Raw genomic sequence first — 24,457 nt, 5'->3', positions numbered from 1 at the left:
TCCCATGAATTCACTGCCAACACACCAAGGTCTCCTTATAAACACCAAGGTCTCTCTAGAATCTGTTGAATTTTAACTAGTGAAGGGAAATTACTTCAGGGATGTGATTTGTTGGTGTCACAGAACTGAGATATAGAGAATCAGGACATTGGATGAGGAGAGACATTTAATGTGGAAAACAGGGAGCCGGGGCTGGGCTGGTGGCTCATGCCTGTAATCCCAGTGCTTTGGGAGGCCGAGGTGGGAGGATTGCTTGAGGCCAAGAGTTGGAGACCACATAGCGAGACCCTGTCTCTACAATTTTAAGAAAATTTACTTAAAAAATGTAAAAGAGACTGCGCATGATGGCTCGTGCCTGTAATCCCAGCACTTTGGGAGGCAGAGGTGGGCAGATCACCTGAGGTCAGGAGTTCGAGACCAACCTGGCCAACACAGTGAAACCCCATCTCTACCCAAAAATACAAAAATTAGCTGAGTATTGTGGCGAGCTCCTGTAGTCCCACTACTCAGGATGCTGAGGTAGGAGGATTGCTTGAATCCCGGAGGCAGAGGTTGCAGTGAGCCAAGATCATGCCACCGTACTCTAGCCTGGAGGACGGAGTAAGACTTCATCAGAAAGAAAGAAAGAGAGAGAGAGAGAGGAAGGAAGGTAGAAAAGAAGAAAGAGAGAGAGAGAAAGAAAGAGGAAGGAAGGGAGGGAGGGAGGGGAGGGAAAGAAATGGAAGAATCACCTTTACTTGGTCTCTTAAAAAGGACCTGTCCAGCCAGAAAACCAGAGCCTGGCAACAGCTCTGCACTCACTAGAAAAGTGCTGATAACTTCTGTGTTCTTTGTGGCTTTGATTTCTTTGGTTCTGGAATAATTCAAAAGAGCATTCATTCACTCAAACAAATATACTACATCAAGCTTTTCTTTTTCTTTTTTTAAGTCAGAGTTTTTGGAGGGAAATAAAACCCTTGGGTCCTGGAGAATCATGCACTGTTGCCAGTTAGCTTTGCAGTCTGTGGCAGGCCGGGCATCTGCATTTATTTGCCCAGTTGAGGCCTGGTGTGTCAGCACTCCATGGTAAGGGATGCTTGGGTTTTGGGATTGTAGAGGTCTGGGCCCAGATCCTGACTAGGCACCTACAAGCTGTGTGACCTTGGGTAGGTTAGTCAACCTGTCTGTGCCATGAGTTACTTTAAGCTCTAGCTGTTATTTGGGGTAGTTTTGAGGCCAGGGCACTTGGGAGTCCCTTACTTGCAAAGTCATTTCTGGGGATGCTATACTGGAAGCAGCCTCCATGTGATCCACATCCTTTGAGGGTTTCTTTCTTTTATATCTGAACTGTCTTGGACTTTGCTTTTCAGAGGCAGCTATGTTTTGCTTTGGGGGAAACATAAAGAACCTGAATTAAGACAGATTTGTAAGTCCTTGTCATCTGTTAGTGCCTCTGTTAAACTTTTAGGGGGAAAAATAGAGTAGTCTTGATTTTTTAATGTGGTATCTTTTTTTGAAAAATCCCATAATATGAAAAATCCCACAAGAGCAGACACTATCAACTGATCCAGCACTTGAGATATTTTATTTCTTATTAAGATGAAGCAGTGAAACCAACCCAGTCGTCCCATAGTTTTGTTGTTGTTGTTGTTGTTTTCGGATAAACATAGAAATTGACCCTTCTGGTCTTAAAGCTTAAAACTTAATTTATCTGAGTTCCTTCCTCAGGGAAGGACCCCCAGGCCTCTCAAAAAAAAAAAAAAGAAAAGGCAGTATCAAAGAACTGAAACTCATCAGATCACCACATCTAGACAATGAGATGCCAGAGCCCTCATTCATCATGATTGCTTCCTAGCTCCTCCCTAGTTCTTGTTTTCTTACACATTGTCACATTTCTTCCCTGCTATATAAACCCCTAGTTTTTGTCCATTTGGGAGGTGAATTTGGGATTGATCCCATCTCCTCCTGACTGTAGCACTCGATTAAGATTAGAGTCTTCTTCTCTGGTAATACTCATCAGTTCAGTGATTAGCATTCTGTGTGGTGAGCAGCAAGACCTACAGCAAACCCCTGATGTTTCTGTTGTTAACAGAACTTAAAAATGTGCTTGAATTTAAACCACATTAACCTGGAATGCACACTAATCAGAGATAAATTCCAGTGTTCCTTTCAGGAAAGAGATGAACTGTAGTCCTTAATTTCAATGGAAATTTGGAGAAAGAGCTCTTTATTTAATGTCTCGGTCCTACTGCAGTACATAAAGGCAGCTGCTCCTCTGTCTCTTGCATTGTATCCCAATAGTCTCATGTCAGTGACATGTATGCTGCACCTTCAGGACTAAAATGCAAGTATAGCAGCCTGAGTCCTTCAAAAGAAGAATAGGCTAACAATGATTTAAGATTACACTGTTTTTTAAAAAAAATCCTTCCCAGATTTTAAAATAATAAACACTAACTCAAGCATACACTTTTCTATCTAAAATGACACTGTTGCCTGCTAAGAAAGGGGATGGATGAAGCACTTAATCAGAGAGGTCATTATGTTGTCAAAGACAACGCCAAGGCTGAAGGACTGGATTCTCATGGGCATATGACCATTTTATTGCTTTTCAGCCCACGGCCGCCAATCCCACTCTCCCTCCTGCTGACAGAAGAGGAAGCGGCCCTCTACATTCAATCCTTCTGGAGAGCCTATTTGGTAAGAATCATATGCAACTGTGGTATTTGATTTAACAGGGAACTTTTGTGAGGAGGAGGGTCCAGGGGAAACCTTAGATGAGTTAGGAACAGGATATTCTAGCTAACATCCAGACCTCAGAAATAGGATTCTCTGTAAAATGGCTCTTAAAGAGTGATTTAGAATTTTTACCGAAACTGGCTGGGCATAGTAGCTCATGGCTGTAATCCCAGAACTTTGGGGAGGCCAAGGTGGGAGGATGACTTGAGCCCAGGAGTTCGAGACCATCCTGGGCAACATGATGAAACCTCCTATCTGCCAAAAAAAAAAAAGAAAAAAATACAAAACTTAGCCCATGTGGCGCACATCTGTAGTCTAGCTGCTCTTAGGAGGCTGAGGTGGGAGGATGGCTTGAGCCCAGGAGGCAGAGGTTGCAGTAAGTGGAGATTGTGCCACTGCACTCCAGCCTGGGAGACAGAGATACACCCTGTTTCCAAAACAAAAACAAAAACAAATAATTTTTACCAAAACTTATTTTGTAGTTATTAAAAGTACTCTCTTCACCTTTTAAAGTTGGGTTGACTGGCCTGTATTGATATATACAGAGAAAACTACATTGTCATTTTAGAAAAAAAGTTAGAAAATTCAGGTAAGTCGGATAAAAGAAATAAAAATATTTGAGTCACTGATAGCTCCATCACCAAAAGATAATTATTGTTAACATTTTGGTATAAAACTTCAAACTTTAAAAATCTGAATTCACATAGTGACATATAAATACTTAACATAGAAAATAGCCTTTGCCTTTATAACCTGTCTTTTTTAACCATTTTTCTATTTGAGACTTTGAGGTTATTTACAATATTTTTTATTATTGTAATAAATGCTACAATAGACACCTTCATTCAGTCATTTTTGCACATTCATCTGGTCATTTATATAGGAGAACCCTAGAAGTGGAATTTCTAGATGAAAAGGTAAGCTTTTTTTAAAGCTCCTGATCCTGGCTGGGCAAGATGACTCATGCCTGTAATCTCAACACTTTGGAGGGACAAGGAAGGAGGATCTCTTGAGGCAGGAGTTAGAGACCAGCCTGGGCAACATAGTGAGACCCTGTCTCTGCAAAAAAATACAAAAATGAGCCAGGTGCAGTGGTGGGCATCTGTAATCCCAGCTACTTGGGAGGCTGAGGCAGGAGGATCACTTGAGCCAAAGGGGTCAAGGCTGCAGTGAGATAGGATTGTGCCACTGTACTCAAACCTGGGTGACAAAGCAAGACCCTGTCTCAAAAAAAAAAAAAAAAAAACTCCTGATAATACTGTCATGTGGCCCTTCCGGAAGGATATAGTGTAAGAAGTTCTCACCAAAGACATATGAGAGTAGCATGTGTATCTCATTCCAAAAAGTATACAACCTCTCCAATTATTTGGTAATTAGTGTATCAATGTTAACAAGCTTCCATAAAGCTCCCATTCTAGGTAGCAAGATGACTTTCCTCAAATCTGAGCATCATATATTGTGGAATGAGCTTACATTTAACATCAGCAGTGGCAAACACCGCCAGAGGGAAAGGTCCCAGTGGATTTCCATAGAGGCCAAAGCTCTTCATACTCCATACACAGCTGGCGTAGGAAAAAGAGACTCTGATAAACACACCAGCAAACAACTATCAATTAAGAAGTTGGATTAATCCTAACAAGCTACAATTAATCAACAAATATTTGCTATATGCCCATTAGTGGAACTGTCTCTGAACACAAGAGCTTACTGTATGAGTCAATATTGTCCCGTTATTCCACTCCTTTTGTGCATGGTACATTCCGGAAACCATGGGCTAAAGGGAAATGTGAAAGTTAAATAACGTATTTGCACATTAAAGGAGCAGTCTATGCCCAAAGAGTTAAAACAAAACAAAACAAAAAACCCTGTTACAGAAACCCCTATTATTCCCTGTGATTTAGACATAGTTTTTTATAATGTAGGTTTTCAGTATTTCATACATATTTTATAAATGTGGTCTTTTTTCTTCATTGAACACCAGAAGGTTAGCTTACATCCAGGGATGTCTAACCAAGGCAAAATATTCCTGCTGTTCAGATACTACTAGAATTCCATCTTTGATTTATGAGACTTATACTTGTTACACTAGAATCAGCAATTTTACTTTTCTACTTTTATGAAATGTTAAGAGCAGACTGTGAGTGGTGGCTCACACCTGTAATCCCAGCATTTTGGGAGGCCAAGGCAGGCGGATCACTTGAGGTCAGGAGTTTGAAACCAGCCTGGCCAACATGGCGAAACCCTGTCTCTACTAAAAATGCAAAAACTAGCTGGGCATGGTGGCACATGCCAGTAATCCCAGCTACTTGGGAGGCTGAAGCATGAGAATAGCTTCAACCCAGGAGGTGGAGGTTGCAGTCAGCCAAGATTGTGCCATGCATTCCAACCTTGGTGACAGAGTGAGACTCTGTCTCAATAAAGAAAAGGTAAGAGCTAAGTGCAATAAAATAGTCATTTTCAAGCCCGTCCTTGAAACAGGTGTGTGCTGTTTATTTCAAATGAACTCATACCCAGAAGCCCAGTATGTAACCAGCATATAACAGTAAAAGGGAAACTGTTCATCCCTGATTCTTCCATGGTAAGATTCCAGCCACCCTCATCCTCCCACACACAAGGAGCTTTGGGATTCATTCTTAGTGATATGAACACAGCATGAAAAGCAGTCTGTAATTCCACTTATCATACCAACAAAGCAGCTCAATTCCACTTATCATACCAACAAATGCTGCCATGTAAAACGATGTCAGAGTGGCTCAAAATTTAACTGTGGCTGTAGCATCATCATCACACAATAGCTATAAATGTGTTTATAGCTAAAAAGATGTTTGGGGGCTATCAGTGTATACTGTATGAAAGTTCAGGCTGTTCAAATCTAAATACCTCCCCTGTTAAATCATAACCAAAGGGGGCTACAAAAGGGGGAACAATTTTGAGCCATCACTAGAAGGAAAAGATGTCTGATGTATGGATGACCTTAGAAGGCACCACAGAAAAGAGGGACTTCCTCAGTCTTAAAAAGGAGGTGGGCACTGGTATGTCAGCTGGGACCAAGAGGGCATTCCAGGGAGAGAAAACAGCATACATCCATTGTTAAAAAAAAAAAAAAAAGCTTTAGACAAATTTAGCTAGAAGTTATTTGAGCAAAGAACAATTCATGAATTGGGCAGCACTCGGAAGCAGGAGAGAGGTTCAGAGAGCTCTACCCAGCAATCTAGGCAGGCCTTATTTATAGACAGAAAGTGGAAATGACATCCAGAAACAGCTTGATTGGTTACAGCTTGGCATTGCTTTATATGGACGTGGTCTCATCAGTTGGCAGCCTGCAATTAACTGAAGCTTGTCTGCTGTGATTGGCTGAGACTCAGCTACTTGTTACAAGAATGTACTCATAGATCGCAGTTCATGATCCATGGAGGCAGGTTTAGGCCGAATTTAATTTGACACTATTATGCCATTTTTTGTTAAAGCATATTGTATATTTTGAACACATGCACACACACACACACGGATAGGAAATTAGCTAAAAGGAAACAGCAATCTGACAACAGCGAGTACCTTGGGGTGTTTGGGAAAGAACTAGGAAGATTCTAGCCTTATGTATATGGAACACTTTTTTTTATTTGTTTGTTTGTTTTTGTTTTTGTTTTTGTTTTTGTTTGAGATGGAGTTTTGCTCTTGTCACCCAGGCTGGAGTGCAGTGGTGTGATCTCAGCTCACTGCAACCTCCACCTCCCGGGTTCAAGCGATTCTCCTGCCTCAGCCTACCGAGTAGGTGGGATTACAGGCGCATGCCACCACATTCAGCTAATTTTTGTATTTTTAGTAGAGATGGGGGGTTTCACCATGTTGGCCAAGCTGGTCTCAAACTCCTGACCTCAGGTGATCCACCCGCCTCAGCCTCCTGAAATGCTGGGATTACAGGTGTGAGCCACTGCACCCGGCGACACTGAACACATTTTTTAATAAAGAGAATGTAGTATTATTTTGTTTAATTAAAAATGAACTTAAACCAGAGATCATCTCAATGGATATAGAAAACGCATTTGATAAAAATGGTTTCATGACAAAAACACTTAACAAACTGGGAATAGAAGGGGATTTCCTCAACCTGGTAAAGTTATGAAAACCACAAAGCTAACATCACATTTAATGGTGAAAGACTGGATATTTTCCCCCAAGTTTAGGAACAAGAGGAAAATGTCCTCTCTTGCCACTTCAATTTAACGTAGTACTGGTGGTTCTAGCCAGGAAAATTAGGCAAGAAAAATAAATAAAAGCATTTGGATTGGAAACAAAAAAGTAAATATATTTCCAGTCATAGATGACAAGATCTTATATATAGAAAATTGTAAAGATTCACTAAAAACAACCTATTAGAACTAATAAACAAGGTTGCAGGATACAAGATCAGTATACAAAAAGCAACTGAATTTCTATACACTTAGCAATGAACAATCTGAAAATGAAATTAAGAAAATAATTCCATTTGCAATGGCATCTAAAAGAATAAAATATTAGGAATAAATTTAACAAAAGAAGTGCAAGGCTTGCATGCTGAAAACTATAAAACATCATTGAAAGATATTAAAGAAAACCTAATCAAATGGAAAGACATCCTGTGTTCGTTGACTGGAAGATTTGATATTGTTTTGTTTTTTTTTTTTTTTTTTGAGACAGAGTCTCGCTCTGTCGCCCAGGCTGGAGTGCAGTGGCCGGATCTCAGCTCACTGCAAGCTCCGCCTCCCGGGTTTACGCCATTCTCCTGCCTCATCCTCCCGAGTAACTGGGACTACAGGCGCCCGCCACCTCGCCCGGCTAGTTTTTTGTATTTTTTTAGTAGAGACGGGGTTTCACTGTGTTAGCCAGGATGGTCTCGATCTCCTGACCTCGTGATCCGCCCGCCTCGGCCTCCCAAAGTGCTGGGATTACAGGCTTGAGCCACCGCGCCCGGCCCACTTGATATTGTTAAGATGGCAGTACTTCCCACATTGATCTACAGATTCAACACAATGCCTATCAAAATCTCGGCTGGGTTTTGTGTGTGTGTGTGTGTGAAATTAACAAGCCAGTCCTAAAATTCGTATGAAGATGCAAAGGGACCCAAAACAGTCAAAGCAATTTTGAAAGAGAAGAACCAAGTTGGAAGACTCACCCTTCCCTATTTGAGAACTTACTACAAAGTACAATGATCAAAACTGAGTAGTACTAGCATAAGGATAAATGTGTATATAAGTGGAATAGAATTGAGAGTCCAGAAATAAACTCTTACATTTATGGTCAATTGATTTCCAACAAGGGTGCCAAGACCATTTAATGGGGGAAAGAATAGTCCTTTCAACAAACGATGCTGGAACAACTGGATATTCACATGCAAAAGAATGAAGTTAGACCCTTACTTCATATCTTATACAAAAAATTAACTCAAAATTACTTAAATATCTAAATGAAAGTGTGAAAACTATAAAAATATTAAAAGAAAACATGGATGTAAATTTTCATGACCTTATATTAAGCAACAGTTTATATAACAAAAAGCAAAAGCAACAAAAGGAACAAAATAGATAAATTAGACTTCATCAAATTAAAAACACATTTTGTGCTTCAAAGAACATCATCAAGTGAGTGAAACAAGAACCCACAGAACAGGAAAAAATATTTGCAAGTTCAGGCATTCGATAAAGGTTTCATATTTATAATATATAAAGAACTCTCATAACCCAACAGTAAAAGTACAAATGACCCATTTACAAAATTGGCAAAGGATTTGAGTAGACATCTCTCCAGAGAATATATACCAATGGCCAATAAACACGAAAAGATGCTCAACATCACTAGTCATAAGGAAATGCATATCAAAACCACAATGAGATATCACTTCATATCCACTAGCATGGCTAGAATCAAAAAGACAGTAACACAATAACAGGTGTTGGTGAAAATATAGAGAACTTGGAACGTTTATCCACTGCTGATGAGAATGTAAAATGGTGCAGCCACTTTGGAAAAGAGTTTGGCAGTTCCTCAAGGAGTTAAACATAGAGTATCCACTTTATATCCAGCAGCTTCACTCTTAGGTATATATTTAAGATAACTAAAAAACATCTGTCCACACAAACAATTGTGCATGAATGTTCATAGAAGCATTATTCATAGTGGCCAAAAAATGGAAACAGCTCAAATGCCCATCAACTGATGAAAGGAGAAAAAAATATGGTACATTCATATATGAAAAGAAAATACTGTTACATGCTACAAAACGGATGAATCCTTAAAACATTATGCTAAGTAAAAGGAGGCCAGGCACAGTGGCTCATGCCTGTAATGCCAGCACTTTGTGAGGCCGAGGCGGGCGGATCACCTGAGGTCAGGAGTTCAAGACCAGCCTGGCCAATATGGTGAAACCCCGTCGCTGGTAAAAAAAAAAAAAAAAAAAATACAAAACTTAGCTGGGCGTGGTGATGGGCACCTGTAATCCCAGCTACTCAGGAGGCTGAGGCAGGAGAATTGATTAAACCCAGGAGGCGGAGGTTGCAGTAAGCCGAGATTGCACCATTGTACTCCAGCCAGAGCAACAGAGCGTGACTCCAACTCAAAAAAACAAAACAAAACAAAAACACCAAAAAAACACATTATGCTAAGTAAAAGGAGCTAGAGAGAAAAGGTCACATTTTTACATGTAAATGATTCCACTTAAATGAAATATCCAGAATAGAGAAATCTATAGATGAAACTAGATTCGTAGTTGTCAGGGGCTGGAGAAAAGGGAGAATGAGTGACTTCAGATGGCTACAGGGCTTCTTTTTGGAGGAATGAAATGTTCTGGACTTAGAGAGTGGTGATGGTTGAACAGGTTTGTGAATGTAAGAAAACCACTGAATGGTAAACTTTAAACGTGAAATTTTGTGGTATGTAAATTATATAAGAGAAAATAAACAAATATTATGGAGAAAATATAAAGCAAGTCATCATTTTATTCCTTTTGACCAAGTGTTATTTTGATACAAGTTCTTGATTTTCGACCTGGTTTCAGCAGTAAAAAGTAAACGTCCTACGACTAGCAAAAGGGCTTTCAGGAATGCACAAAATGAATCTTGAAGCTCCCTTACTCTCTCCTTACCCACTGCCATGTAGATTTTACTAGATTTGCCACTACAAAAACTTTTACTTATGTTCTCTCAAATGCCCTGAAGGAAAAATAGAGTCTTTCTATAAGTTTTGTTTGTTTGTTTGTTTTGGTGTGTGTATATAGCAAAATGCATCTAACAGAATTTACCATCTTAATTTTTAGGTGTACACTTCAGTGCCATTAAGTACATTCACAATATAATGCAATCATGACCACCATCCATATCCTTTTTCCTCTTTCTCAACGGAAACTGTGTACCCATTCAATAATAATTTCTCGTTCTCCCTCTTCCTTTCCCCTGGCAATCACCATCGTATTCTCTGTCTCTATGAATTTGACTACTCTAAATATGTTGTATAAAGGAGGTCATACAGTGTTTGTCTTTTTGTGACTGGCTTATTTTATTGAGCCTAATGTCCTCAAGGTTGTTTCATCCACGTTGTAGCATGTGTCAGAATTTTCTTCCTTTTGAAGGCTGAACAATCTTCATGCCATGAAGTTTTAAAATCCAGAAATCTGACATCTTCACCCATCTAACACAAAACTAGCCAGATGTCTCATAAAAATATTAATATATTTTAACCAACCACATTAACAGAGATGTCATGTCATCTGAAAGGCTATTTGTAGTGAGCCATTCTTGGTAGCTGTGATTTTGTAATTCGCATTCTAAATAGGTCCCGGATATTTATGACTACACATTAAGCACTTCTATAGAAGTGGACATTCTCTTCGTTCTTTTATTGATTGATTGATTGATTGATTGAGACAGGGTCTCGCTCTTATAGGCAGGAGTACTGTGGTGTGATCTCGGCTCACTGCAACCTCTGCCTCCCAGGTTCAAGCTATTCTCCTGCCTCAGCCTCCTGAGTAGCTGGGATTATAGGCGCGTGCCACCACACCTGGCTATTTTTTGTATTTTTAGTAGAGACGGTGTCTCACCGTGTTGGCCAAGCTGGTCTCAAACTCCTGGCCTCAAGTGATCTGCCCTTCTCGGCCTCCCAATGTGCTGGGATTACAGGTGTGAGTCACTGTGCCCGGCCTGTTTCTTCATTCAAAATTCGAGTCTAGTGGTTGAAAAGTCAGATTCTTTGGGTGGCCAAGGCGGGTGGATCACCTGAAGTCAGGAGTCTGAGACCATCGAGACCAACCTGACCAATATGGTGAAACCTTGTCGCTACTAAAAATACAAAAATTAGCTGAGCGTGGTAGCGGGCGCCTATAATCCCAGCTACTCAGGAGGCTGAGGCAGGAGAATCACTTGAACTCGGAAGGTGGAGGTTGCAGTGAGCCGAGATTGTGCCATTGCACTCTAGCCTGGGGGACAAAAGCGAGACTCTGTCCCAAAAAAAGAAAGAAAGAAAAGTCAGATTGCTTCAATGTGCAAAAACTGAGTGTTGGTTTTTTAATGTTGTGAATGAATTCTGGTTCCGTTCTGAAAACTCTCCTTTTCCTAGTGTGATTGGTGATAAGTCACGCACTATTGCATCACTGGTGTTCTTCAGTTTATGAAATCTTGGATACAATTGGTAAGAAAAAAACCTTGCTTTCTTGTGAAGTTCAGATATAAGGTTCTTATGCGCCATCATGATTGAAAGAAATTTCTTTAATGATTTTAGAAGTAGAGACCAGATATATCCACTGAATATTTATTCCGTCTGAATGAGCGCCCGTGGTGTTTTATGCCTTCTACTCATTTGTTTTGTTTTATTCTAACTCAGCGGAGTCACCCAGGGTGGCATGCATTAGCAGTCCTCCCCTCCTCCCAACATCAGCTCCCCCTCCAGGCATTGTGACAACTGAGAATTACAAAATCCATCAATCATTACACATTATTTGATGAACAATACAGTGCCAGGTTGCTACAGCGGCCCCTTTGAGGCCTTGAGAAATTAAAAAAAAAAAAAAAAAGGTAAAATAAAATAATGGAGATTTCTGATCTCCACTTGCAGAGAATAATAAGAATCTGTGCATTGAGTGAACTGACCTAGGGTAAATGAGGGAACCCCCAAGGAGAAACAGCTTGGTATCAGCAGAGTACAAGGTTAAGGGTGGGACAGGTCTCACCCTAGCTGTGGAGGGGCTGTATCGGCCTGGCTGCGTATTCCATCCTTCTGACTATAGGGCTTAGTTCATGATGGGCAGCAGACAGAAATCAGGCCAGTCAGACCTAGTGAGACTCCATTCTGGGATCCTCATTGGAGTGGCTGGGATAGAGCAGCCCTCTTTGCACTGGGGTTACCGAGAGGCCAGACTGTCAGCACCATCTTAACACAGTGTGAAGAGCCTGTTGGAAAAATGACCACAGAGGTAAGCAGGGCTAAGAGGCAGAGAAAAGGGCTGGGTCTTGAGGTCATTTGAGGACCTGCATTCAGCTATACCAGCGAATCCCCTTCAAGATGGACTTCAGGCTGGGCACAGTGGCACACGCCTGTAATCCCAACACTTTGGGAGGCGAGGCAGGTGGATCACTTGAGGTCAGGAGTTGGAGACCAGCCTGGCCAACATGGTGAAAACCCATCTCTACTAAAAATACAAAAATTAGCCAGGTGTGGTGGCGCATGCCTGTAATCCCAGCTACTTAGGAGGCGGAGGCAGGAGAATCGCTTGAATCTGGGAGGAGGAAGTTTCAGTGAGCCGAGATCATGCCATTGCACTCCAGCCTGGCAACAGAGCCAGACTCCATCATACACACACACACACACACACAAATACTTCGGTCACTTACAGCCTAGAGTCCTGACAATACAATTTTCAGTATGAAAATATCCAGACTCTTAATTACTTGCACACAAAGGAGGATATTGGCACAAAATGAAAATCTGGACCCAATGGTACAAAGCAGCCATTTCAATTTGTCCCAGGAAAAGACTGTGTCCTATGGCAGCTGGAGGCTTGGCTATGGCTGGAGACGAGAGCCTACCTCAACGAGCAAATTTTTCTAAAACATATATATATTTTTTTTAATTGTGCAAGTAATGCATATCACTTGTGAAAAAAATAGATAATGCATACAAGTTCTGGGTTTGTATTTTTTCTTACAGGGTCTCACTTTGTCACCCAGGCTGGAGGGCAGTGGCGTGAACACGGCTCACTGTAGCCTCAATCTCCTGGGCTCAAGCAATCCTCCCACCCCAGCTTCCTGAGTAGCTGGGACTACAGGAATGTGTCACTATGCCCAGCTAATTAAAAAAAAAAAATGGAGAAGGGATCTCACTGTGTTGGCCAGGCTGGTCTCAAACTCCTAGACATAAGGGATTCTCTCACCTCAGCCTCCCAAAGTGTAGGGATTACAGGTGTGAGCCACCGTGCCCAGCAATGCATATAAGCTTTTAAAAAATATATAATATTCATCCTTCTAGAATTTTTTCTATTCATATGGAAATTTTTAAAAAATTTTCTACAAAATTGTGATTATAAACAGTTTTTTAGGCCTGCTCTCTCTCCTTAATGATATATTGGGAATATCTTTCATTGTTGCCACACAAAGATGTACCTCACAAATTTTAATTCTTCTATGGTATATATATATTTTTTATTTTTTATTTTTTTATTTTATTTATTTATTTTTTGAGGTGGAGTTTTGCTCTGTCACCCAGACTGGAGTGCAGTGGTGGGATCTTGGCTCACTGCAACCTCCGCCTCCTGGGTTCAAGCAGTTCTCCTGCCTCAGCCTCCCGAGTAGCTGGGATTATAGGCGCCCACCATCACACCTATTTTTGTAGTTTTAGTAGAGACAGGGTTTCACCATGTTGGCCAGGCTGGTCTTGAACAACTGACCTCAGGTGATCTGCCTGCCTTGGCCTCCCAAAGTGCTGGGATTACAGACATGAGTCACCATGCCTGGCCTATATTTTATATGTATATGTGTATGTATGTGTGTGTGTATATATATGTATATATACATATATATGTATATGTGTGTGTATATATATGTATATATACATATATGTATATGTGTGTGTATATATATACACACACAGTGAATACATTGAGTCATAACTTAATCATAGGTGATTAGACATTCTCATTTCCTCTCCTATATATTCAGTGAAACACATTATTGTTCAAATTCATACACCTGTAGTCCCAGCTACTCAGGAGACTGAGTGGGAGGATCACTTAAGCCCTGGGAGATCGAGACTGCAGTGAGCTATGATGATGCCATTGCACTCCAGCCTGAGTGACAGAGAAAGACCCTGTCTCTCAAATAAAACAAAGCAAAACAAAAAACAAAAACAGAAAACCAGAAACCCAAAAGCATCCTCGTTCATATGTCTGCACACTTGTCCGATTTTTCTCCAGATTAATTGCTGGCAGTGGAATTGATAGCTCATAGTAAGCACTGTTTCTCAAGAGTTCAGACCATTATTGATAAATCACCCTCTAGAGAGGCTGGAGTTCAACCCCTAGACCAATCTATAGGCACACCAGCAATGTATGCAAGTGTACTTTAGCCATAGGTTTTGATGGGAAAGTAGAGAGAGGAAGGAAGGGATTGGGAGCATAATGCGTGTCTCAGGAGGGGGCAGTTGTGAAGACACCATGCTAGAGGGTATGAGAAGAGGGGACCAGTTCGGTTGTGTGGCCTGTGCACTGCACAACTCGGGGATACCATTCCAAACCATATATATTAGACATCTGAGGCTTGGAGAAGCTTGGGAAATAGTGGTTGAGTGGCCACTTGCTACACTTTTTAAAATCCCGCTGGCCTACCCAGCTCCTGGCCTATGGTTTATAAAACCTCTCTGCTAGCTGGAGGCTGGATGGGTCAGTGGAGCATGTATCAGTGATACTGTATAGAAGCACTACTGCTTTGATCAAGAATTTGCATTTTCTTCCTGAAATTGTATAGCATCTTAGATTAAACATGAATATTCAATAATATTTAATATTCAGTAATAATAATTATAAAATAAATATTGGGAATTTACTCCATAGAGTATTATTTAAACACTAAAAATAATAAGCATCAGGCATGGTAACAAGATGGAAATTGCCCATAGTATTACTAAGTGAAAAATGAATAAAATGCCATATGCAGATTATTTTATGATTATGTAAAAAATAACCTAATACAGAAAATAGGCTACAAAGACCTATGTAAAATATTGTGATTGTTCAGTGGCAGGATAAGGAGTGATGTTTTTATTCTCTCTGTTTTTATATTTTTAAAATTATTTACAAAGAATATATACGGCTTTTACAAAGTAATAAAAACTTTATTTACTTAGAAACCTATATTCCACCATGATAATTTTTTTTACTCTTTTCTTCTTTAGTTAAAATTTGACATAATTAGACTATTTTTTCTGAACCTTTTTAGGAGTGGATGTGTGTGTGTGTGTGTGTGTGTAAATATGCAAAAAAATTAGAAACAATAGTATTCGGACAGTGTCCTTTGTTTTATTTTAATCTGTTAGTGTACTCTGTTCATTCTGAAATTCCAAAATCATCTTGTTTTGCATTTCATAGTCTTTCTAATAGTGTTTTTGGTTTTTGGTTTGGGCTGTGTGTGTGTGTGTGTCTATGTATACAATAAGTGCTTATGGTTAAATAATATTTTCACTAGCAAAGAAGTTTGAGGATTTTTGCCTATAGACCTCCTATTACAAGTCTTCACAGTATTTCTCTCTCTCTCTTTTTTTTTTTTTTATGAGACAAGGTCTCTCTTTGTCATTCAGGCTGGAGTGCAGTGGCGCAATCACAGCTCACTGCAGCCTCCGCCTGCTGGGCTCAAGTGATCCTCCCACCTCAGCTTCCTGAGTAGCTGGGACGACAGGCACACGCCACCATGCCTGGCTAATTTTTGTATTTTTTGTAGAGATGGGGTTTCATCATGTTGCCCAGGCTGGTCTCGATCTCCTGAGCTCAAGTGATCCTCTCGCCTTGGCCTCCCAATGTGCTGGGATTCCAGACATGAGCCACTGAACCCAGCCTCTTCACAGTCTTAACTGACAAGAAATCATAGACCACAAGTCATGTGGAGAACAATTTGGCCTCACAAACAGAGAAAGTCTTCCACGCCACACGTGTTATACTTCACTGGAGAACACGCATTGAATCAGTCGACAGTCTACAAGGCAGGGCATTCAGAAGACTCATGTAGAAGTGGTGGGTGTTCAGGTGTGCTTTGATTTGATTTAACTTTATTTTTTATTCTGAAAAACCACTCCTTTCTATTTAGAGAAGATCTGGCCTACATAGTTAGGTAGAAAATAGGGGCCGGGCGCGGTGGCTCAAGCCTGTAATCCCAGCACTTTGGGAGGCCGAGACAGGCGGATCACGAGGTCAGGAGATCGAGACCATCCTGGCCAACACAATGAAACCCCCGTCTCTACTAAAAGATACAAAAAACTAGCCGAGCGACGTGGCGGGCGCCTGTAGTCCCAGCTACTTGGGAGGCTGAGGCAGGAGAATGGCGTGAACCCGGGAGGCGGAGCTTGCAGTGAGCTGAGATCTGGCCACTGCACTCCAGCCCGGGCGACAGAGCAAGACTCCGTCTCAAAAAAAAAAAAAAGAAAATAGGTGATGAGGCCGGGCGTGGTGGCTCACGCTTGTAATCCCAGCGCTTTGGGAGGCTGAGGCAGGTGGATCACGAGGTCAGGAGATCGAGATCATCCTGGCTAACACGGTGAAACCCCAAACCCCGTCTCTATAAAAAAATTAGCTGGGCGTGGTAGCAGCCGCCTGTAGTCCCAGCTACTCGGGAGGGTGAGGCAGGAGAATCTCTTGAACCTGGGAGGCAGAGGTTGTAGTGAACCGAGATCGCGCCACGGTACTCCAGTCTGGGTGACAAAGACTGTCTCAAAAAAAAAAAAAAGAAAAGAGATGATGAAAACAGCCCAGGATAAAAACCAAACACGTATGGAAAAGACCTGTAAACAATACAAATAAAAGGTTTTGTAGTTCCTCCCATATTTTTCTACAAAAGGCAGAAATTACAACTTAAGGCTTAGCGCTGAGAGGGAGAGAGTTTTCTCCAAGTCAGGCAGCTGGCTGGGCTATTAGGCGTGACAGGTTTTATTTTTTCTGAAAGGTCACTTGAAGTTCTCATTACTAGCCTTAACTTTCTTGTCTTCAATGTTGTGGCTGAAGAGAAAGACTTATTTTTTCTCCATGTAAAACATGCCCTATGTCAACTTGTTAGTAATGTGGGCTCTAACAGCAGACAGACCTGTTTGAATCCCAACGTGTCAGGTTATTAACTCATTTATGCCTGAGATTGAAATTTTTTGAATTTTTGCAATCAGACTTTGGTGACAGCTTTGAGTAGCAGGATATAAATAACTCCCACATGCTTAGCGTTCCAATAATGGAACGCTAGGCATAAATGGGTTTTAATAACCATGGGCAGATGATGTAACTTCTGAGCCACAGTTTTCTGTTTGTAAAATGGGAATAATAATTCCTGCCTATGAAGATTGAATCAGATGCTTCAGTCCACATAAGAGACATGGCACAGTGCCAAGGACATAGTAAATCCGCAAGAAATATTAGCTGTTGTTGTTACTGTTGTTGCAGTTGTTGGCACTATTTTCCTGAATAGGGGTTCTTTTTAAAAAGCTAACTACTGCCCTCCTTTAAGTTTTTCAAAGGCACCAAGCAGGCTCCCATCTCACCTTGGAAATCACTGATTTGTTTTCTGCTCCTATACTTTTGCCTTTTCCAGCATGTTACATAAATGGAATCATACAGCAGGCAGCCTTCGAGTCTGGCTTCCTTCACTTGGCTTCATGTGTTTGCTCTTCTCCCATGTATTTGGGTGTGTGTGTAGTCCCTTCCTTTTTATTGCTGAACAGTATTCCACTGTAGAACCCAGCAAGAGAAGAAACATGAAGGAAGAGGTTCTTAACTCTACTGATGATTAAACACATAGGACTTTTACGTAAGACTCATTTATTTGAACCTATGGATTGTGATGGTCTCGAGCTTCACCGTTCATCAAAGCCATCCACTGAAAAATTTTGTTTTTAATTTCTGATACCTGGAGTCTTATTCCCCTGAGATTCTTGTTCAACTGGTCACAGTGAGAATAAGAGATAGGTTTGTTGTTGTTGTTGTTGTTGTTTGAGACAGAGTCTCGCTCTGTCACCCAGGCCGGAGTGCAGTGGAATAATCTCAGCTCACTGCAACCTCCACCTCCCAGGTTCAAGCAGTTCTCCTGCCTCAGCCTCCCGAGTAGCTGGGATTACAGGTGCCCGCCACTGCACCCGGCTAATTTTTGCATTTTCAGTAGAGACAGGGTCTCACCATGTTGGCCAGGTTGGTCTCAAACTCCTGCCCTCAAGTGATACGTCCACCTTGGCCTCCCAAGGTGTGGGAATTGCAGGCGTGAGCCACCGCATCCAGTCAGAGATGGGTATTGTTTAATAGCTCCCAGGTGACTCTAACATGCAGCCAGGATTGAGACCCACTGATGTATTGGAATTGACTTTGCTACCTACCAGTTTTATGATCCAGGACAAATCACTGAATGGTAAATCACAACTTTTATTCTCTTTAGATGGAGAATAATAATAGCTGCCCAGTCTAGCTCACCAAGTTATCATGATAATTAAAATCTTTTATTTTTTATTTTCAGAGACAAGGTCTTACTATGTTGTCCAGGCTGAAGTGCAGTGGTGCAATCACAGCTCACTACAGACTTGAGCTCATGAGCTCAAATGATCCTCCCAATTCAGCCTCCCAAGTAGATAGGGCTACAGTTGTGCACCACCACAAACAGCTAATTTTTTTTTTTTTTTTTTTTTTTTTGAGACGGAGTCTCGCTCTGTCACCCAGGCTGGAGTGCAGTGGCATGATCTCGGCTCACTGCAACCTCCGCCTCCCAGGCTCATGCCATTCTCCTGCCTCAGCCTCCCAAGCGGCTAGGACTACAGGCGCCCGCCACCACGCCTGGCTAATTTTTTTTGTATTTTTAGTAGAGACAGGGTGTCACCATGTTCGCCAGAATGGTCTCGATCTCTTGACCTCGTGATCTGCCCGCCTCAGCCTCCCAAAGTGCTGGGATTACAGGTGTGAGCCACTGTACCCGGCCAGCTAATTTTTTTGTAGAGATGGGGGTCTCACTATGTTGCCCAAGCTGGCCTTGAATTCCTGGCCTTAAGTGATTCTCTCACCCTGGCCCCCCCAAAGTGCTGGGATGACAAATGTGGGCCACTGTGCCCAGTCTCTAAATTTAACAACACAGGAGATGGTGTTCCGTAAACTGTAGATGCAGAAATGAATGGTATCAGTATGGAGGTGATTATATATCAGTGACTTTCCTATTTGAAAAGTACCGGAGGTTCTTTGCTGGGTGCAGTGGCTCACATCTGTAATCCCAGCACTTAGGAAAGCCGAGGCAGGTGGATCACGAGATCAGGAGTTCCAGACCAGCTTGGCCAATATGGTGAAACCCTGTCTCTACTAAAAATACAAAAAAAAAAAATTAGCTGGGCATGGTAGCGGATGCCTGTACTCGGGAGGCTGAGGCAGGAGAATCACTTGAACGTGGGAGGCAGAGATTGCAGTGAGCCGAGATCGTGCCACTGCACTCCAGCCTGGGTGACAGAGGGAGACTTCATCTCAAAAAAAAAAAAAAAAGTACTTGAGGTTCTGTTTCCTAAACAGATGTAAGAGGTTTGTTGTGTGTGTGTGTGTGTGTATGTGTGTGTGTGTGTGTGTGTGTGTGTTGTTATTTTTTGAGACAGGGTCTCATTGTCACCCAGGCTGGAGTGCAGTGGTGTGATCTCACCCCACTGCAGCCTCCACCTCCCGGGCTCAAGCAGTCATCCCAGTTCAGCCTCCCAGTAGCCTCACAGCTCAGACCACAGCTGTGAGCTACTACACTGGCTAATTTTTGTATTTTTTTAGAGACGGGTCTTGCCATGTTGCCTGGTCTCAAACTCCTGAGCTCAAGTGATCCTCCCCACTCCGCCTCCCAAAGTGTTGAGATTACAGGTGTGAGCCACTGCACCTGGCCAGTATTTGTATTTAAAGAAAAACACACTACCAGTGTGGCTGATGGGCTGGCATTTAGCCAGACATTTCTCATTCACAGTACTTTCAACCCAGGGTGAGCCCTGAGATGGCAGGACCAAAGAAACCTTTAGGAGTTGGTCTTGATTTTTATTATATTTAATCATAAAAGTTCCAACAATCAGTTGTTTAAGCACCAGATTCTTTTTTCCTTCTGCTTTCTCTTGAGTGCGTGGCTTCCCCACATTGTTGGTCTGCTTTCCCCAGCTTCCTCTTCCTCCTTTCCAGAGAGGGGCGTCTCCTGCTGCAGCTGTTCCAGGAAGGGGGGTGGGGGTGCATTTCCTCCCTTTGTGTGAGCTCATTTGCCCTGTCTCTGGCTTTCCTCTGGGGACAGCCAGCCAACCAGGTGAGCCAGTGTCATTTAAAGCAGCACTTCCGTTCTCAGGCAGAGGTTGGTTGTCGTTTCTGGCTGACTTCAGATATGGCCCAGGTGAAGAGAGATGGTGTCTGGCACAGAGACAATGGCGAACAGCTTGGTGTATGAGTCACATTTTCCTGGTGAATAGTATGCTGCCTAGAACTCCTGTGCAATACAATTATTTTTTGATACTTTGCAATTTGGGGTCTGATTTGAAGGCAATATAGCATCATAGTTAAGCAAGCAGGTGCTACAATGAGATTGATTCATTCGCTAATATTCACTCACTAGTAATTATTGAGTGTCTACAATGTGGCAGGCAGGCATTGTTCTGGACTCTAGGTATACTGCAGGGAAGGAGACAAAGTCCCTGCCCTCATGGAGCTTGCATTCTTTCAGGAGACTATTAACAGATACAAACAAATATACAGTAACATAACATCAAAGAGTGTGTCAGTTAGCTATTGTCATAATAATGCTGCATAACAAATCACCCCCAAACTCCAAAACTCAGCAGTTCACAATATACATTTACATTTTATAACCACCCCATGGGTTCTTCCTGTGTGCTGCACAAGCAAAAGCAATTCATAGAGACCAGGCGTTGCAGTAAAGAAAGAGTTTAATTGACACGAGGCCAGCCATGCCACATGGGAGACAGAGTTATTACTCAAATCAATATCCCCAAAGGCTCAGAGGCCAGAGATTTTTCAAAGATAGTTTGGTGGGGTTGGGGGCTAGGGAATGAGTGCTGCTGATTGGTTGGGGATGAAATCATAGGGGTATGGAAAGCAGTCCTCATGGGCTGAGTCCACTTCTGGGTGGGGGGCCACAGGACTGGTTGAGTCACAGCACAGGTCTGGGTGAGGCCGTCTGATAGTTAGAAATGCAGAAGCCTGAAAAGACATCTCGGATACTATTTTAGATGGTATTGAATTTGGTCAAGGAAGGCCTCTCTGAGAAAGTGTTATTTGATCTGAGACCTGAATGAAGTTCATTCTAGGCAGAAGGAAAAGCACATGCAAAGGCCTGCAGGAGCAGGAGGGTGCTGGGTATATTGAGGACCAGCAAGAGAGTCAGTGTGAAAGTCAGCTGGAGCTGGGTATGGTGGTGGAGGCTAGTGGAGGCTAAAGTGAAGGGATAGCTTGAGACCAGGAGGTTGAGGCTACAGTGAGCTATGATTGCACCACTACACTCCAGCCTGGGTGACAGAGCAAGACTCTCTCTCTAAAAAATACGTTATATATATATTAGAAAATAAAAGTGAGGCCAGGCTCAGTGACTCACACCTGTAATTTCAGCACTTTGGGAGACTGAGGCGGGCAGATCACTAGTCCAGGAGTTTGAGACTAGCCTGGGCTACATGGTGAAATGAAGTCACTACCAAAAATACAAAAAAATAGCTGAGTGTGGTGGCACACATCTGTAGTCCTAGCTACTTGGGAACCCGAGGTGGGAGGATGGCTTGAGCCCAGGAGGCAGAAGTTGTAGTTAGCTGAGATCACGCCACTGCATTCCAGTCTGGGCGACAGAGCAAGACCCTGTCTCAAATCCGCCCGCCACCAAAACAAAACAAAACAACAACAACAACAAAAACAGTGAGCTAGAGGAGAGTGGGAGAGGAGATGAGGAAGCAGTCAGGGGACAGATCTTGTAGAATCAAAGGTGAGCTTTCATTTGGATGCTGGAACTTTGGATTTTATTTTGACTCTGATAAGAAATGATGGGCAGAAGAATGACATGATCTGAGTTTTCATCAGGAAACTGTAGTCTGTATGCACAGTGACTCCCCAATAACCCCCACCCCCTGGGATTCCCATTCCTGGGGAGTCTCTTCCCACATTGTATCAGGGTTAATATGTGTGGCCAGTAGAATATGGCAGAAATAATGATGTGCCATGTCCAAGATGAGGTTATTAAAGACACAGCAGTCTTGTGCTCACTTGTTCTTTCTCTCTGGGATCATTCCCTCTGGAGGATGCCAGCTGGTCTTGAGCATCCCTATGGAGAAACCTACATGACAAGAAACTGAGGCCTCCAGCCAACAGCCATGGGAGAGAACCATTGTGGAAGAGGATCCTCCAGCCCAGTCGAGCCTTCAGATGATGGCAGGCCCAGCTGATATCCTAACAGCAGCCTTGACCCTAAGCCAGAATCCCCCAGCTGAGCTGTTCCTATGTTCCTTTTTTTTTTTTTTTTTTTGTTGAGACGGAGTCTCGCTCTGTCACCCAGGCTGGAGTGCAGTGGCCAGATCTCAGCTCACTGCAAGCTCCGCCCCCCGGGTTTACGCCATTCTCCTGCCTCAGCCTCCTGAGTAGCTGGGACTACAGGTGCCGCCACCTCGCCTGGCTAGTTTTTTGTAGTTTTTAGTAGAGACGGGGTTTCACCGTATTAGCCAGGATGGTCTCGATCTTCTGACCTCGTGATCCGCCCATCTCAGCCTCCCAAAGTGCTGGGATTACAGGCTTGAGCCACCGCGCCCGGCCCTATGTTCCTAATCCTCAGAAATTGTGTTGTTTCTGAAAGCTGCTGCACCTGGGGGATGTTTGTTATGCAGCAATGGAGACCAATACAATTAACTCAGTCTGCTGCAAAGAGAATAGATTGTAAGAGGATAAAAGTAGAAGCAGGAAAACCTGTAATATTTGTTTGCATCCTTGCTACTCAAATTATGGTCTAAGAACCAGTGCTATTATCATCATCAACTGGCATCTGGTTGGCATGCAGATTCTCAGGCCCCACCTAGAGCTCCTGAATCAAAATCTGTATCTTTACGTGGTTCCCAGGAGAGTCTTTGTAAGCTGAAGTTTGAGAAGCAGCCTATGGGTGACAGCCTAGTAGGGTGCCATGATCTGGATTTTAATCCTGGCTTGCCAACAATGTGACCTTCAGTCAATTATTTAATTTTCCTAAGCCTTGGTTTCCTTTCTTGTAAAATGGGGATAATAATATTGCTGCTGTCATAGGGTCATATGTGAGGGCATAAATGAAATGGTGCAGGTAGCACAGTGCTTGGCACATGGTTAAGGGCTCGTAAGTATTAGTTCTGTATTGACTGGGTCTGATCCATACATTTGCTCCCTGAGAATATATTCCTGATCATTTCCTGATGATATTCCTTAAATGAGTATTTTTTTTAATTCCCTGTCAAAGAAAATCCTGTTTTGCTTTAAAAAAAAAAAAAAAAAAAAATCCTTGAGCTCATCAAGAAAACTTTTGTCTGTGCCCAGCATGATTCCAGCCATACCCCAGAATGAAGGCGCCTGGTTTCCATGGTCTGTTTCCAGGCCCAGTTCTCAGGGCAATTTTCAGGGCCACCCAGCAGGCCAAAATAGGCCACGGCACTATAAATAGTGGATTTGGGCTGCTTTGGGCCTGACTTCTCAAGTCAGGCCTTTCCCTTCCCCCTGCCTGCTCCTGTAGTTGTTTAAACATACTCTGGGTTACAGCTGCTAGTGCGTTTTCCTTAATATGCCCAGGAAATGTCTTGCCAACTTGCCAGGCTATCAGCAAAATCTCCTTTTTCTCAGTCACAATGTACCACAAGTATGTGACGAAAACTGATAAACCACACTCCAGGTTTCACTCAAGGGTTCACACAGGTTTCACTGCAGTGAACCGGCTCTAGGGCTCAGGGATTTGAGAAGCCTGAGTGCCACCCTGCCTCTCTTGCCATGTGAGCTTGTATGCGTATTTCACTTCTCGGAGCCTCATTTTCCTTATCTGTAACGTGAGGCTGATAATAATAAGGAATTCTAGTTCCTCGGGTGGTTGGGTGGAGTAAATGAGAAACCTGCATATTAGCAGGACTGGTTATATATTAATTTGCAGGGCTCAGAGGAAAATGAAAATGCAGGGCTCCTTATTCAAAGTGGTTAAGAATTTCTAGGTAGTGTCAGCAGAGCATAAAATAAGTGTGAGGCCCTTGTAAGCGTGAGTCCTGTGCAGTTGCACAGGGCAGTGCCCATGAATCCAGGCCTGCATGTGAGCCACCTAGTACCCTAGTACCCTGCCTGACATTAGCACCAGCCAAATCTCCAACTTTCCTAGGGTCCCTTTTTTTTTTAGACGGAGTTTTCACTCTTGTTGTCCAGGCTGGAGTGCAATGGCACCATCTTGGCTCACTGCAACCTCTGCCTCCTGGGTTTAAGTGATTCTCCTGCCTCAGCCTCCCAAGTAGCCTGGATTACAGGCATGCGCCACCACACCCGGCTAATTTTTTGTATTTAGTAGAA

The 24,457-nt window shown here is 42.6% G+C and overlaps 1 protein-coding gene across 2 annotated transcripts in view; it reads left to right on the top strand.

Annotated features, from left to right (window-relative positions):
* IQCK (IQ motif containing K) overlaps positions 1–24,457 on the top strand; it is a 141,672-nt gene that overhangs the window by 67,992 nt on the left and 49,223 nt on the right. For both annotated transcript variants that reach the window (XR_004438847.1, XM_033217863.1), the window contains exon 7: positions 2,592–2,676. Coding sequence is in view for 1 of the 2 variants with exons in the window: in XM_033217863.1 (XP_033073754.1) it covers positions 2,592–2,676 (85 nt within the window). In the remaining variant the exon portion in view is untranslated. The remainder of the gene's footprint in view (positions 1–2,591; positions 2,677–24,457) is intronic.

This window comes from Trachypithecus francoisi, unplaced genomic scaffold (assembly GCF_009764315.1).
Source record: "Trachypithecus francoisi isolate TF-2019V2 unplaced genomic scaffold, Tfra_2.0 Lachesis_group10, whole genome shotgun sequence".
Taxonomy (NCBI): Eukaryota; Metazoa; Chordata; class Mammalia; order Primates; family Cercopithecidae; genus Trachypithecus; species Trachypithecus francoisi.
Note: the sequence above shows the minus strand (reverse complement) of the source record. Positions and strands in the feature narration are given on the sequence as shown.